This window comes from Marmota monax, unplaced genomic scaffold (assembly GCF_021218885.2).
Source record: "Marmota monax isolate L192 unplaced genomic scaffold, Marmota_monax_Labrador192_F-V1.1 WCK01_AAM20220418_F8-fsc00091, whole genome shotgun sequence".
NCBI lineage: Eukaryota > Metazoa > Chordata > Mammalia > Rodentia > Sciuridae > Marmota > Marmota monax.
The window spans coordinates 3403175-3421403 of NW_026692434.1; the positions used below are offsets into that span (position 1 = coordinate 3403175).

An 18229-nucleotide genomic window follows, 5' to 3' on the forward strand; every position below is an offset into this window, starting at 1 on the left:
ATGATTCCTTTTACCTAGAGGGGGTTTTCTCAACCTCAGCACTGTTAATATTTGGGGGCAAATAAGTGATGTTGCTGGCGGTCCTGTGTACTGAAGAATGCTCAGCAGCATCCCTGGCCTCTACCTGCTAGATGCAATAGCACCACTATCCCTCTAATTGTGGCCACTCTTAGTGTCTTCAGACCTCACTACATACCTCCTGGGAACCAAAACTGCCCTGATTAGTATCCCTTTCGGTCAGGGGTTCTCAGGAGAATAAGGAAGATGGTGCGAGGAAGTAGAGAAATAGAAAGGGGAAGTGCATTTGTAAGGAAGTTGTAGTAATGCCATTTATGTGATTTGCTTTTATGTAAACCATTTGGGTTGCTGCTAATGTTATTGATACATGACACTCTTTTCTTTACTAAACCTGGATGTATTCTAGTAAGGACTGGCATTGTGCCACTACTGCCAGTTACTTGAGCATTACCATGCGTCGTTCTATGTAGGGATGCTATTATGCACAAGTGTGGCACATGTTTGTGTACTATTGTCTAGTTTACTAATTTTAAAAAATCATGTTAATTTGGGGCTGGGGATGTGGCTCAAGCAGTAGCGTGCTCGCCTGGCATGCGTGCGGCCTGGGTTCGATCCTCAGCACCACATACAAATAAAGATGTTGTGTCCACCAAAAACTAAAAAATAAATATTAAACAAGTTCTCTCTCTCTCTCACTCTCTCTCTCTCTCTAAAAATCATGTTAATTAAAAGAAATATGAACAAAATATCAATTTAAAAAGAAAGTTTGCCTTGTCTCCTTACACAGAGAAACACTGGTACTTTGGACATATTTCCATTTCTGACCCTTATACATAATACACTTACACATAGTACACATATTTATGTATACCAATATAAACAGTGTTCTGAAAAATCTGTGTTTTATAAATTATTTTCATCTACCAATATATAATGACTGTCCTTGTCTGTAAATATAAATCTACATCTACATTTTAATGGCTTTATGTTTGACTTTTTGGATATGCCTTATTTCACTTAACTAGTCCCCTTCTTCTGCAGTTTTTTTATTTTTATTTTTAAGTTATCTCAGGAATTTCTCCCAGCATATGCTGGGTTGATATATCTGTACAGATACATTTTTATAACTAAGATACAGTAGCACTGATATTAGATCCATCCATTTTCTCTTTGTATATGGATTCTCTCTTCACATCCTGTGATCACAAAAGGTCTCTATAATTGTTCATTTATTTTTACTCTTTAAAACCAAGATAACACATTTTGTCCTTCTGCAAAATAATTACAAATGAAAGATTAATGTGATGAAATTCTGGGAAGCACAAGCACCAGTCCATCACATTTGGTGTGGACATCACCTCCTAGAATTGTGCAACTAAATGTTTGAAAATCTGTAACTGAAGCACCCACTGTGTGTGCACTCTCTCCCTCTTTTGCATATACTAGTGGACATATTGCAGCATAAAAGACAACATTAAAGAAACTTCAGGAACATCTAATATGATCTCATTCCTAATTTTTTCTGACATCTTCTTCAAGAAATTCTCTTGTAGTTCATTTATGCCATTGAGTAAACTATCTAAGTGACAGCTCTACTCCAGGCACCTGCTTCAAACCTTTACAATGGCTTTCTCATCTCTCACCTTCATGAGTTGTATATATTTAGGACACAGTGAATACATGTGCATGCATGCACACAAACAGGTAAGACACGAGCACAGAAGACAAACTCAAAGAGTTTAATAAAGGCCAAATATGAGAGCACAGGAAGAGCAAAAAAAAAATGAAAGTTCACAATGTAGACGAGGTTTTGAGTGTCCTGAAGATTTTTTACATGGAGGATCTCTGATGAGATCCCACTGGCAATCTTCCTTTATTATTTTGAAGGAGATCCAGGCCTGAAGTGACTACTGATATTGACTTTTCTGAAATTCCATCATTCTAGACAGGCAACTGAGTACAACTGTTTTCATCAATAACGATTATATCTTTAGTGCTTACAAGGTGCCAGACATTGTTCTCAGCACTCTACTTGGGTTAATTCATGTATTTCCCAACAATGCCCTACCTAGTAGATCCTATTAATATCCGTATAAGAAAGGAAGCTTAAGTGACAAAGCTTAAGTCACTTATCCATGGTCCCTCAGTGAATAAATGCCACTGTGAATCCAAAAATTTTATTCTTAGCCACAGCTAAAGAGGTTCTAGAAAGGATCATTCTTTTCTTTCCCCTCCTTCCAACAGGGTGACCAGGGAATCCCAGGAGACAGAGGTCCACAAGGTGAACGAGGAAAACCAGGCCTTACAGGCATGAAAGGAGCTATAGGTCCTATGGGGCCACCAGGAAACAAGGGCTCCATGGGATCCCCTGGCCACCAAGGCCCTCCAGGATCCCCAGGAATCCCTGGCTCTCCGGTAAGTAGTGCTGAGCCCTTCAGGAGCTCCCAGCTTTATCAACCATATACCTCATTTATAATGAGAGCAATGATAATGCTTTTTAAAATATGTAAAATACACTTAAGCTGGTTTCTATTGTTTTTGAATTTCTGTGCCAGATCCTCTAAGCCTTGCTGTGTATCACCTCACTTGATCTTCAGAACCCATCTGAGAGGAGTGTCTTTCCATTCCATTTTTTTTTTAATTGTTTTTTAGTTGTCAATAGACATTTATTTATTTATTTGTGATGCTGAAAATCTAACTCAGTGATCACACATACTAGGCAAGCACTCTACCAACTGAGCTACAAACCCAGCCTTCCATTCCACTTTTATAAAGGAACTTTTATAATTAGGACTCACTAATTAAAGAGAAGAGTTGAAGCCATGCTCCAGTCTGAAAGTCTCACTGCATAGTGATTTCCTATGGATCTTCCAAGTCGCTCATCTAACTATACATCCCATTATAATGTTTGTTCATGTCCATATCTGAAACATACATAGAAAGCAATGGAGATGATTCCCTATGTCACAATATCTAATCTACATTACATTGTACAGGATATATTTATTGCCCAGAATACCTTAAGATAATAACCAAATATAAAGAATAGTAATACTTTAAAATTCTAGTCATTGTGAAAAATAACTCCCTTTTAAAATTACCAAGATTTTATAGCAAAACTTTATAAGTGTTAGATTCATTATCAAATGCATGCAAAACACCATTGGACAAGGGGTTAAAAATTTAACGGACACAATTTACCAACTTTATTAGATCTCAGTGACATTTTCCATTAGGAAAATTGCTTGATACATTTAATGCTTATTACATGTAAATTATAGAATTGTCATGAAGTGGGAAAAATTTAATGTCTTATTTCATGGATAAAATATTTTATAAAGAGTAATCCAGGGCTGGGATTGTGGCTCAGAGGTAGAGTGCTCGCCTAGCATGCATGAGGCCCTGGGTTCAATCCTCAGCACCACATAAAGTAAAATAAAGACATTATGTCCACATATAACTAGAAACATAAATATTAAAAAAAAGATTAATCCAGCATACCTTAAGTTCTCTTCCAGCTTCTCTTTATGGATACTGTAATATCAGACAAGGACTCTTGCCTGTGTCAAGGGATTGGTTGGAAATTGAATTGTGATTGAGATTTGAACATCAAGATAATGCTGTTTAGGTTAACTTTATAAAATGAAGTAACAGGAACTTTCCTAATTGTATGAAGCTATGTCTCTCCACTAATAGAAAATATGTTAATATCACTAGACACCATTCTAGTTCACAGCTTTTAAAGCAATTATGCACTTCAACTTATTCTCAGCATTTGATCAAATGATATTTATTATCCAGTACAATTGCCAAAAGCATTTTTGCTTGGAAAATGTATCTCTACAAAAGTTAAGTGTGCATGCCAACCCAAAATTTCTATTCTTAATTCATTTTTTCTGTGTTCTATTTTAATAGACTCATCTTTTTTCTTCTTTAGGCTGATGCAGTTTCATTTGAAGAAATAAAGAAGTACATTAATCAAGAGGTCCAAAGGATTTTTGAAGGTTAGGTTTACTTTATAACATTTCTAAATTTTCACTGATTCCCACCTCTATGAAGAATCCCAAGTAACATTCTTGAGAAATAGCAGCAAGATGATTCTAACGGGCAGCCTACTTTATGGTGGAGCAGCTCTGATAGAAAATTCTTCCTTGTACTCAGTTAAATTTGCCTCCCTGAAATATCCTGTCATTGCACTGGTTGGTAAGACAACACAGGTATATTATCCTCTAATCATATGACATCCTTTGGGGTGTTATTCAGTGTCCCTCATGCTCTTCATTTTTCTCTTTTATGGAGAAAATGTGTCTCGCTCGTCCACTTGTTATGCTAGGGTTTAAGTTGCCCTCATTGCCAGGAATATTTTGTCAAGGCAGATTAGTCTTTTGATCTAGATCAGGGTCAGAACACTGTGCCTACCAGTCACTCCCACCTGCATCTATCTGTGTATGGCCCACAGCTAAGCATGATTTTTTTCTCCCACATTTTAAAAGTTTTAAAAATCAAAAGAATCTCTCATGATATGTGAAAATGATCCAAAATTGAAATTTGTCTCTATAAATAAGGTGTCATTGGAACATGGCCATATTTATTTCTTTATTTTCGCTGGCTATTTTCATACTATAGGGGCAGAATTGAGTAGTTGTGCAGATCATAAAGCCAAACAAAAAATTAAATATTTAATATTTGGCCCTTTGCAGAGAAAGTTTTATGACCCTTGCTCTAGACACTAATTTAGCCCAAGATAGTATAATATGGTTGCTTAGGGAAAAAAATGCTATTAACATTTTGAGTTAGATTAATATGATTGCTTAAGAAAAAAATGCTATTAACATTTTGAGTTAGATTAACTAATAACCCTAGATCTTCCTTATTCAATTTTTTAAAATTTAGTGGTTTCTCATTGTAGACTGTTTATTTTGAAAGACTAAGTACTTATGCTTGTTCAATATCTTATGCTTGCTCATATTAAATTTCAAATGATTCATGTTCAAGCCTTGTTCTAAACTAAAGGTATCTTTTAGAACACTCTTGCAGGGCAAGTAGGCCAACCCTCATAACTGTGTCCTATCTAAATTTTATAAACATGTCATCATCCTAGTTGTTAATAGAAATGTTGAATTAAAAGGTCAAGAGTCAAGGATTAAGCTTTTCTAAATGCCATTGGATTCTTTCTGCCCACTAGCAAATCATCTATTTATCTATTGTTTGATAGTCTGACTTCATATAGTTGTCCTAAAATCCATTCTACATTTCTTTGTCCATTCACAAGGATATCACGTGATTTTGTGAAATGATTTGCTAAAAATCAATGTCACTCAAGATTAATAAAGTGAAAATTATTTTTCTTCTGCAAATAAATCCACTTTGGATCTCCTGGTTCCTACTTCCACTGCTAATCATTATAAGCCAAAAATAGGTTGAATTTTGTAAGGAGTAAGATAATATACGCCAAGTCCATCTTCATTTTTTTTGCTCCAAACATGGAATCAGCTATTCTACAAGGATCCCTGATTATTTTTAATTATAATTAGCATTAGAGACTGAAGGCCCATTGTTTGGGTGCACATTATCTTGTTTCACAGGAGAACTAGAGATAGAGTGGGGTCACACTGTGACTTTTAGCCACTTCAGTAACATAACAGAAAAAAATAAGAGATAGGGCAGCATTGTAGCAAGATAAATAAAATATCCACCATCTACCACCCCAGCTCCAAAGCAGGGCAAGGGAAAGTGCACAAAGATAAGGGTCAAAGAATCCCAGAAAACTCTAAGCTCAAATACTGACAATCCTGAACAATTGAAAGTTTCATGGCCCTTTGCAGACTTATAGCTTAAATAGATAAAGGGCCTAAAATGAGCAGAGTAATATGACTTTAGAAAAGAATTCACTTCATCTCCAGGGAGATCCCCAGGGTGCAGTAGCCAGGAGCCATCCTGAGAGGGACTGTCTGAATTTAGACTACTTTAAGGGACAGAAGCTTCTATATGTTCCCATCTTTGGGACCCCATTGACATTCCTACACTGCTCAGCAGGTGGCTGCCTCATGAGCCAGATCTGGCTGGGTGGAGTGACCTGACAGAGACTCACTGAAAGGGCTGTACAGTAGAGTCAGAGCCACCCACAAGGACTAGGGGATCCAGGAACCTGCCCTGTGAGACCTGGGCTGTTGCTAGCCATACATGGTTCCTGATAGCACCTACCAGGAACAAGATGGCTGCCTTGCACAGTTCCCACAAACACTCCCACCCCTACTTCTGTACAAAGTAGGGGGCAACTGGGTTTCTACCACTCCCCCACCCACAGGGAGGTGCTGAGGCAGTTTTAGGCAATACCACCACAAACCCAGCCCCTGAGGCAACCAGCCTAAAAGTCCAGAGAGTAACTCCCCAGCAATGGCCATATTCCACCCTCCTTGGCTCCTGTGAGCATCTCAATTGAGAGGAATTTACCCTTACATGACCAGTCCCATTCAATACCTGGTGGGCAATACAGTTGAAAGAAATCAGGGGGTGGGGGGAAATATCCAGCCATTTCCTACCCTTGGGCTATGCAGCCCAAGAAGTTTCAGAGAAAAAAAAAAGTCCCTGGTACCAACCACATTCTGCTCTTGCAAGCACTTCAGCTAAGTGCATTTTTGTGCAGTGACCCCATCCTGCTCAATCCCTGTATTCACAATTGCAAAAAACTCAGAGGAGACTACACCTACACAGGTCCCCTGCTTTGCTCATCCCCATACATTGTCTGATCATGCACGGCTGACAAGACAGTGTGAGTGCCACATAAAGGGTTCTGCTATTCCTGCCTGTAGCCATGAAGGACCTGGGCCCCAAATAGTGTCTAATCAGAGGACAAGAACCTCAGGCTCCTCATCACTACAGGAGCAACCAATACCAGAGACTCTTTCATATAAAAGGGCCAATATCAACAGTGCCTGAGAAAATTGATTACCTAATAGAGGCCACTACTCCCATTGCAGGGGTAACCACACAGGGTACACCCATATACTTTCTACACTACATCTGCCTCAACTTCTAGAATATCCTCACCCTTGCATAACCCATAGAAATAGTGGCTCTCTCCAATTCCAATACAGTATGTGCTATTCTCAAACTCACTAAACACAGACAATGAAGCTGCAGGAAGATTACACTGTATTATCCAGCTGGAAATAAACATAATATTGCATAACAAACTGATACCCCAAGACATATCCATATCTTTCATAGACAGTCACTTGTTAAGAAGATCATCTTGGGGCTGGGGCTATGGCTTGGTGGTGAAGTGCTTGCCTGGCATATGTGAGGCACTGGGTTAGATCCTCAGCACCACATAAAAATAAATAAATGGAATAGAAGTGTTGTGTCCATTTACAATTTAAAAAAAAATAATGTCATCTCATGAAAGTGGTAAATATCCATTTCATCAGCTCTGCAATTCTCAATATAGAAACACAAGAAATATGGGGGAATGGGTAATATGACATCCTAAAGATCATAACTCTCTAGTAACAGATTCCATAAATATCAAAGTAGATAACATGACTGAAAATTAATTCAAAAGAAATTTTTAAAAGCTCAATGAGGTCTAAGAGAATACAAAGAATGAAAAATTAGGAAGACATGCAATTAGAAAGACAATGCAGGGCATCAGTGAGAGATTCAGCAAAGAAATTAAGAAAGAACCCATCATAAATCTTGAAAATAAAGAGCTCTATAAGTTTGATAAATTCAGCTGGAAGCCTCAACAATAGGCTAGATCAACTGGACAAAAGAATCAGAGGTTGAAGACAGGTCTTTTGAAATATCACATTCATACTGAAATAAAGAAAATAAAAATGAAAGGAGTATGGGACATAATTAAAAGATCAAACTTCTATATCATCAGCATATACGAAAGGGAAAAAAAGATTAAGGGCATAGAAAATCTATTCAATAAAATAATAGCAAAAAGCTTCCCTAATCTTGACAGGCATAGACATCCAGGTACAAGACCCATATAACCCCAAATAGACATGACCAGAAATCATCCTCCCCAGAATGTACCATAGTCAAACTATCAAAAGTACAGGACAACCAGGGACAGTGGCACACACCTGGAATCCCATAAATCTAAGAGGCTGAGGCAAGAGGATCACAAGTTGGAGGTCAGCCTAGCAACTTGGTGAGACCCTGTCTCAAAATAAAAAGGAATGGGGTTTATAGCTCAGTGGTAAACTAGCCCAGGTTCAATCTCTAGTACTGCCCCCCACCCCCCACACACAAAAAAAGTACAAGACAAAGAATTTTTAAATCTCCAACAGTGCCAAGTCACATTTAAATGTAAACCCACTAGACTAACAGCCTATAGGCCAGGAGGACATGTAATATTATTTCAAATTCTGAGAGAAAAACAACTGCCAACAAAAATTACATCCAGCAAGGCTTTTTTGTTCAGAATTGGATAAGTATAGACCTACCAAGATAAACAAAAACTAAGAGATTTATGACCGCAAGACTAGCCTTTGTAGATGCTCAAAGAAATCTTAAACACAGTAGTGAAAGAAAAATAACTCCCATCATAATAGCATGTAAAAATATAAATCTCGCCAGAATAGATATACAATAATAGAAAAGAAAGAAATATTATCAATAAAGTATACCATCAAACCACAAAGATGAAAGAGGAAGACTCAGAAAGAATATTAAAAACAACCAGAAGGAAAACAAAATGACAAGTACAAGTCCATATGTTTCATTATTAACTCTGAATGTAGATGGTCTTAATTCTTAAGTTAAAAGATACAACCAGGCACGGTGGCGCACGCCTGTAATCCCAATAGCTTGGGAGGATGAGAAGGAAGATCGCAAGTTCAAAGCCAGCCTCAGCAAAATACGAGGCACTAAACAACTCTGTCTCTAAATAAAATACAAAAAATAGGACTGGGGATGTGGCTCAGTGATCGAGTGCCCCCAAGTTCAGTCCCCGGTACACACACACACACACACACACACACACACAAAGATATGGACTGACTGAATGGATCAAAAGACAAGAACCAACAATATGCTGTCTATAAGAAATTCACATTGGTAAGGACACACAGAGACTGAAAGTGAAAGGATGGAAAATGCTATTCCAAGCAAATGAAATTTGGAAAAAAAAAAGTAGCATACTTATATCTGACAAATAGGCTTTAAACAAAAACAGTAAGAAAAGACAAAATAGGGTTACTAATCATCAAGGGATCAATTCATCAAGATATTACTATTATAAGTTTATATACATTGATTTATAAAATTGCGTGCTCCATTATTCAAACACTATTAGACCGAAAGGGAGAGAGAGGCCCCAGTGCAATAATAGTTGGGGATTTCAGTACCCCACTTTGACCAACCAATAGGTCATCTAGACCAGGTTTAAAAAAAAAAACAGTTAAACTACTTTATAGATCAAGTAGAATTAACAGATATTTACAGAACATTCCACCCAATACCTGCAGAATACACATTCCTTTCATCAGTGCATGGAATTTTCTCTGCAGTAGAACAAAGACACAAAACAATTCTAATAACTGAAATTATAGCCTATATTTTTTCTGATCACAATGGAATAAAAATCAACAAGAGAAACTTTAAAAATTATTCAAATAGATGGATACTGAACAAAACACTTTTGAATAGTGTATCATTAAAAAAGAAGAAAATTTTAAAATTCCTTGAGACAAATTAAAATGAAAACAATATACCGAAACCTATAGGAAACAATGAAAACAGTATAAATGGAAGTTCATAATAATGAGTGTTTACATTTAAAAAAAATACAAAAATATAAAACAACATAATGATGCATCTCAGGATCTTAGAGGAACAAGAATAATCTGTATATAAAATTAGAAGAAATAATAAAGATCAAGCAGAAATAAATGAAATAGAGTTTAAAAGAACAACACACATAAAAAAATCAATGGAGAGCTGGTTATTTGAAAGTTAAACAAAATTGATAAGCTTTTATCTAAACTAACCAAATAAAGAAGACCCAAATAAAACTAGAGATGAAAAAGAATACATTACAATTTACACTACAGAAATTCAAAGGATCATAAGGAATTATTTTGAGAAAAATATATGCTAACAAGTTGGGAAAACTTAGAAGAAATGGAGAAATTTCTGGATATACATGACCTAACAAAATGGAACAAAGAATATTTTAAATACTGAACAGACCATTAAAAATTACTGAGATTGAATTCATAATAAAAAGTCTCCCAACAAAGAAAATTCCAGGACTGAATGGCTTCACTGCTGGATTTTATGAACTTAAGAAGTATCTCTGATACTTCTCAAACTATTCTGTAGGATTGAAAGGGAGGGGACACTTCTAGATTCTATGTGCCCAACTTTATTCTGTTACCAAAACCTGACAAAAGAAGAAGAGAGAGGTGTAGACCAATATGATGAATATAAATGCAAAAATCTTCAACAAAACACTAGCAAATTGAATAGTACATCAAAAAGATTATTCACCATGATCAAGTTGGTTTCACTCTAGGGCTACAAGAATGGTTCAACATATGCAAAACAAACACAGTATAGCATAAATACAAGGATTAAAAGAAAAATCACATGATCATCTCAATATGTGGAGAAAAGACCTTTGATAGCATTCAATATCATTTTATGATAAAAGCCCTGAATAAATTAGATATAAAGGATCATACCTCAACATAATAAAGGTTATATATGACAAACCCATATCCAACAACATACTGAATGGGGTAAAACTGAAAGAATTTCCTCTAAGATCAGGAGCAAGACACTGTGTCCACTTTGCCACTCTTATTCAATATGGTACTAGAAAGTTTAGCCACAGCAATTACACAAGAAATAAAAGGCATATAAATAGGAAAGTCAGACACATTTTCCCTGATGAGATTCCACACATAGAAAAGCCCAAAGCCAAAAGACTATTAGAACTGATAGAAAATTAAGGCAGTAAGATACAAAACTCGGTATTTTTTTATATCAATAATAAACTCCAGAAGGAAAAGAGGAAAACAGTCCCACTCACAATAACCACAAAAATAAATAAAATAATGAGGAGTAAACTTAACTAAGGAAGTAAAAGACCTCTCTGTTGTAAATTACAAAAATAATTGAAATTAAAATGTGAAAAGAATTACCCCAGGTCCCCATGTTCATGAATTGGAAGAATTCATATTGTTAAAATATCTATAATACCCAAAGACCTACATATTCAAAGCAACTACTATCAAAATACCAATGTCATTTTTCAAAGAGAATTCTTCAAAAAGGATCCTCAAATTCATATGGAAGAACAAAAGATCCCAAATAACCAAAGCAATCTTGAGCAAAACTAGCAAAGCTAGATGCATCACAATAACCAATTTCAAGATATACTTCAAAACTATAGTAACAACCACCAAAAAACCCAGCATGGTATTATCATTAAAAACAGACACATAAACCAATGGAAAATAATAGAGAATATAGAAATAAATCCATGCATCTACATCCAACTGAGTTTTGACAAAGGTGCTAAAACACATTGGGAAAAGGCCTGCTTGGTAAAATTGGACAGTCACATTCCAAAGACTGAAGCATGACCCCTGACTCTCACTCCATACAAAAAGCAACTTGAAACGCAAGACCTGAAACTACTAAAGGGAAGTGTAAGGGAAACATTTCAAGATATCGGTACAGGTAATGAGTCTCTGATGGGTTTCCAAAAGCACAGGAAAAAAAAGAGCAAAAAATTGACAGATGCAATTACATCAAACTAAAAATCTTCTGCCAGGAAAGGAAACAACAGAGTGAAGAGAACCTACAGAATGGGAGAAAGTACCTGCCAGCTAGTCATCATTAGAGAGTTAATATCCAGGATTTATAAAGAATTTAAAGACACAAGTAATCCAATTTAAAAATGAGTAAATTACCTAACAGATACTTCTCAAATGAAATAAAAATGGCCAATAACATGAAAAAATGCTCAACCATTAACCACCAGGGAAATGCAATCAAAACTACAGTGACATACCATCTCACCCCAGTTATAATGGCTATTATCAAAAACAAAAGAGCTGGTGGAGAATATCGAGAAAAATGAACACTTTTATACTACTGGTGGGAGTATAAATTAGTACAGCCATTAGGTAAAATAGTATGGAGGTTCCTAAAAAGCTAAAAATATAACTGCCATATGATCTAGCTATTTCACTCCAGGGTATATATTCAAAGGACATAAAGTCAGCATACAGAACAGATACCTGCATACTCATGTTTATTGGGGCATTCAAAAAGAGTTAAGATATGGAATCAGGTAAGATATCCATCAACAGATGAATGAATAAATATAATATATATGTATACCATATATATGATATATATGTATGTGTGTGTATGCAATGGAGCCATAAAGAATAAAATTCAGGGGGCTGGAGTTGTGGCTCAACGGTAGAGCGTTTGCCTAGGACGTGCGAGGCCCTAGGTTTGATCCTCATCACCACATAATAAATAAATAAAATAAAGGTATTGTGACAAGCTACAACTAAAAAATAAGTATTTTTTAAAAAAAGAATAAAATTCAGCCATGAAGAATAAAATTCTGTCATTTGTAGAAAAATGGATGGAACTGGAAGACATTATATTAAAATAAGGCAGACAAAGGAAAATGAGTCACAGGTCCCCTTCCTGCTCCCCCTCTTCCTCTCCCTCTCTGGAAGGGAGAACTGGAACTGGAAGAGGAAGGATGAAAGGTTTGAAGGGCAGATGGATATAATCAATCCAGACAGCATTCACACCTTTAATGGACCTCCACCATTAAAAGGATAATGCCAGCAATTATGTTTTGGAATTTCAATCTAAATTTCCCCTTTCACTCCTTATTTCCATGGGCTCTAATATCATTAATTATCTTTTATCTCAGGAAACTTTGTTGTTGCACTTCAATTTCTTGAAAGCCTTTAGATAAAGTCTTATTTAATAGCTCAGTAATTAGTTCAACTTTTTATGGTCATCATTATACAAAGTACATTTATAAAGACTTGAATTGGGTGTCAACATACCTTATATATAAACAGGGATATGAAAAATTGTAGAATATATGTGTAATAAGAATTGTAATGCAAAAAAATGTACATGTATAATGGCATAAATTGGCGTGAACATACTTTATATGCAGAGATACGAAAAATTTGCTCTATATGTGTAATAAGAATTGTAACGCAAAAAAAAAAGAAAAGAAAATTAACATTGTGATAAAATTTTAAAAAATTAGTTCAACTGTTTGAAGGCTGATGAAGAATGTCAGAAAATATAACCAAGTGAAATAGGAAAAAAAAATGATGTGTGGATATAGGGGAGATGTTCATTCTGTAAGTTCAGCAGACACTGAATAAAAAGCATGGGCTCTGGCAGCCTGTCCTGCAGCAAAGACAACACTGGCACTTCCCCTAGGGAAGGACCACGCTGCCATTCCCAAGCCATTCTGCACTTTACTCCTATTGACAGCTGTTGGTCTCCTGAAAAGGCAGGTCAGGAGACCTGAGCCACTCTTCATCTCTCCTTGGGCAAGCTCACCAGCTTGCACTGTCTGAATTGTAACTCCTCTAAGTCTGTATCTTTCCCCTGAGTTCATGTCCCTTCTTCTGAGTTACACCCTACCTGGAAGCTTACAGGTACTGAGTCTTTCCTGGCTTTGTCCTCATTCTTCCTACTGCCTCTCAGACTGTTCCAACCTGCTAGGTACAGGTGAGTAGCTAAATAGCCTCCCCTGCCCCAAGAGCCAGTGCTCCATCAGAAGCCACAGATGTCTCAGCCTCATGACAATATTCTAAAGAGACTCTAAAGGAAATGTTTTTCTGTTGAAACTCCTAGATCTGAGGCTCTTATATGATATTCCTCTTTTTATCTCTTGACATCAGTTCAGCAAAATGGTCTTCTCCCAAACAAAATTATATCTGAAACCCAGAATTTAGTTATTTAGCACTTAAGTTAATTTGTCCCCAAATCATTTCAATTCAGCCCATTTGATTTTCCACTTAAAAGTCACCTTTTCCATGGCTTCTGAACACCATTTACAAAAAAAGAAACAAGAAAAATCTCCATTTTCACAAATCAGTGCTCGAAGGTCACAGTCCCCTTTTTTCAGAAAGCTTTTTCTTTAAAAGCAAAGATTAATTTTCACATATTAAAACAGTTACAGTTAAGTAGCACACTAAAGTGCTACCGTTCAGTAGTGCCCATCCGCCTCCCTTTCTCTTAGCAATTTCACAAGAGACAGCGTGAATGACAGCTCATACTTAGCTCTGTCTATGCATCCCTGCAATCCACAGCCTTGGAAGCAATTATCTCTGGTCAGCAGGTCACAGACTGATAGCAGGGCCTAAGGGAGTCCTCAGAAGCTCCTGCTGTCTCACTTTATTATCCCAGGTGCCCAGATGGGAACCTCTATAGAAACCCTATCTATGCCAGGACCCAGACATGGGCCTTCTCAACTCCCTTTCACCCCTTAGATTCAACACAGATCTCACAACTAGGGCTATTTTCCAGGCCACCAAATCCTCTTTCAGCATCCTGATGTCTCTTCCCAAACCTAACCATGGAGGGAGGTGTCTTTCCACCAGGCCCAAGGCTAGGTTCCAGTTGGATAATGCCACAAGTACATCCACTTGAAAGTTAGATTAAATTCCCAATTTGACTGGCCAAGAAGTCAAGGCCTTTTCCAAACAAGGCAACCCCACAGGGCAGGAAAAGATGCCACCCATGTATCAGCATTTTTGGCTTTATGAGGACTTTGCAGCTACCAATGAATCTGCCCACACGAATTATAGTCTTAACAGATCTGAGTAGTATAATTCTTGATATGGTACCACCCCATTCTACTTGGGAATTTACATCAACATGCATAATAATTTACAAACCTATGCAAGAGTGTGTATAAACATCTGGCTCTTCATTCTTTAGACATAACAAGACTAACTAATCATTCAAGACTAACAAAGTCACATCCACAGCTGGGAGAAAGAAAGGTTAGGGCTGTGTCCTTGTACAATAATTTGTTTCCAGATTTCCGGCATTTGGGAAATCCCTTATGTTTTCTCTATTTTTCATACATATATTTCACATTCATATGAATGTGTGTGGATATATATCATCCTGTTCTATTTCAGGGTTGTAACATCTGTCCTCTGTATATACATATTTGTATATATACATATCAGAGATACATAGTTTTAAAAAATATTTTCCACAACATAGTGTGTTTTTTCCAACTTGTTGAGGGACTCTGGCATTCAATTGATAGAATCTCCTCAATGACCAATAATGTCTGTTCATACCTAAGAGTGGGTTCTAAAAGTTTGATTGAGGGGCTGGGATTGTGGCTCAGTGGTAGAGCGCTCACCTAGCACATGCAAGGCCCTGGGTTTGATCCTCAGCACCACATAAAAATAAAAATAAAGATATTGTGTCCAACTACAACTAAAAATTAAATATTTTTTAAAAATTGATTGAAGTTGTGATTGAACAGCAGGTCTTCACTTTAAAGTAGCTAGCTGGGCTTTTAAGTTAGAGGACCTCAATTTCATTATCTATGTCTCTCAGAGGTCAGATTCCTCAGTGGAGACATTTCCATTTCCAGCCTGGTTACCAATTCTGCAGGAAGCATATAAATGTACACTTATTTCCCTTTTTTTGATATTGAATCCAGAGTCTCAGCAGCATCTGGGGTCCCAGTGCAGAGATGGTCTATTTGTGCTTTTCAAATAAATGTTCAGGCTTTAGCTGGGGCTAGGGAGGGACAACTGCCCAACTATATAGAGTAGAAAATGGAGTTTAAGGACTTACGATGCAAACTTTCAACCAATTCTCCCTTAACCTCAATTTCTGAGGAACTTATACTACCAATTCCTGGGATTCTGTGACTTTAACCAGGTTGTTTCCCAACTTTCAGTATAGAGGTTCAGTTCAAGTCTAAGCTACACATCCCGCAGCCATCAGATTCTCAAGTCCCAAAATTTTGTTGCTATTGTCTCCTTTTATATTCTCCCCATTCTTGTATTATGCCTCTAAAAGTTCTTAATATTGTTTTTCAGGTATTTAGGAGGTAAAAAAATCATGTGTTCAATCCATCATCTATACCCATAACAACGTTTCAAAACAACATGCTTACAAAGGAGCAAAGTAGTATACCAAAAATAAATGTAGTAGTAACCTTTGGAGACGATGAACCACAAAATAAATGTGAATCCACATGATACTATTGAATTAACAGCTTAAATGAAACTAAAAAGTTAGATATCATAGCAAATTACTCTTCTGATACTTCTTCCCCTTAGAAGAAAATTATATATAATTTTGGTTTCCACATTTAAGAGACATATGGGAAAACTCTGGAATAATGGAACCAAAAACTGATTTACCAAATTATTAAGCATATGAATAAAAGTTATTTAACCTTAAGACTAAGAAGTAACAACATTATCAAGTGTATGACTGATTTCCCAAGGTAAATATTCATTAACTACTATTTGCATAAAGGAGTAACAGAAGAAAATAAGATGATGTTATACTAAGAAAATGGGCAATTAAACATTGGGCATTAGGAGAAAAAGATGATTTTCAAAGAGTCAAATTCCCTCTGTGAAACAGAGAAGAGATGTGGACCAGAAGATATCTGAATGTCTCTTCCTACTCTGAATAATGTAATTTATCATCACATTGATGTCTTTTTCCAAGGAAGTCTGTTTGTTAGACTACTGTGGTTCTACCTTGACAGATGGCATGTGTGTTTGGTTTATGTACACCTCTAATCTAAACTCTTTAATTTCCTGCCTCATTAGAAAGCATAGCCAAACACAGTTTAATTGACTGAAGATCCCTGAAAACAGAGGAAAGGCAATTAAGATAACAGGATTTTACAATTCATTTCGATGCTCAGAAACATATTATTTTAAATTATAGAGCATTAGGGTAGGGTTCAGAAGAGGCAATTAGCCTTATGCTAAATGACTATTTCTGAATGTATCTTAAAGCTAGATAATTTACAGCTAGATTTAAATTGTTTTTCTAAAAATATTAAAAAACCACCCAAAGCAAAATACTTGTAAATTCAATTCATACATTAAGGAGGAAAAATGAGTACTGTGAATATTTATATTTAGACATTGAAGGCATTCAAACACACTTAAATTATATATTTGACTATATTTGAAGTGCAAAACAATACTACACATTTCAGTGTATGAACATCGAATTTGCTGCTTCAAAAAGCAGTTTATAATATGATTAATTTACATTCAACATGATTTGCAAAACTAATTGCATGTTAATTACATGTTTGTTTCATCTGTTATTGGAATTAAATATATTAACATCAACAAAACATCCCAGGGAGAGACTCAGGTGATAAACATTTTATTATAAGGAAGATAATTTAATGTCACTCCTTGGGATGAGCACTATCAGATCCACATTGTCTCACAGTCATCATTAAATCTATGTTTCCATTTTGCTTCCTTTCTGACTTGGGATGTAAGTGTAGTTACTCTCTGATCATACAGCTAATGTTTAACATATGTTGGGATTTCCCCCTTAATTCTCTACGAAATTTTTTTGTACTTTCTTAAGTAGTGTAAGGGCCTACATTGTTTCTAATATTTTATTGATAGCCCATAGTAAAACAAGTTTCACTCCAAAGCAATTTATCAAATTTGTAAAACATACATATTTGCTTAAGTGAAGCATAACTTTGCAGTTCAGCTTTGTAAATGAACTAAACTGAGTGAGAAGATTGAAGGGAATTGAAGTAATTTCTTAGAAGGTCTGCATGATCTGGCCTATGTGTTTTCTACCCAGCAGTTCCTAGTGTGTTACCATCATTTGGTCTTTATTTAGAAGGAAAAAAAACCCACTAACTTCATCTGTAAGAAACGCTTCTGGAAGATTTATCTGAAGGAAACCCAGGCTGATTATTTTACATAGATTTCTTATGATATTCCATGTATTCTTGAAAAATTGTATTTATATCTTACAAATGAAATCATTTGAATTACTAAGAGATTTTGCTTTTTGAAGATTCTATGTGAAAATAAACATCATTAATATTTATCAGGACAAGGCTATGCCTTCCTCCAGTTTTCTATTTTAAACCTAATTATCTATAAATTAGCCTGGATATACATACATGTGTGTATCCAAGCTTATATTTATG

The 18229-nt window shown here is 36.0% G+C and overlaps 1 protein-coding gene across 7 annotated transcripts in view; it reads left to right on the top strand.

The window, feature by feature from the left end:
• Positions 1 to 18229, top strand: part of Col19a1 (collagen type XIX alpha 1 chain) — a 327672-nt gene that overhangs the window by 292677 nt on the left and 16766 nt on the right. For all 7 annotated transcript variants that reach the window (XM_058578798.1, XM_058578800.1, XM_058578801.1 and 4 more), the window contains 2 exons: positions 2263 to 2433; positions 3956 to 4022. In XM_058578798.1, the coding sequence (XP_058434781.1) occupies positions 2263 to 2433; positions 3956 to 4022 (238 nt within the window). The remainder of the gene's footprint in view (positions 1 to 2262; positions 2434 to 3955; positions 4023 to 18229) is intronic.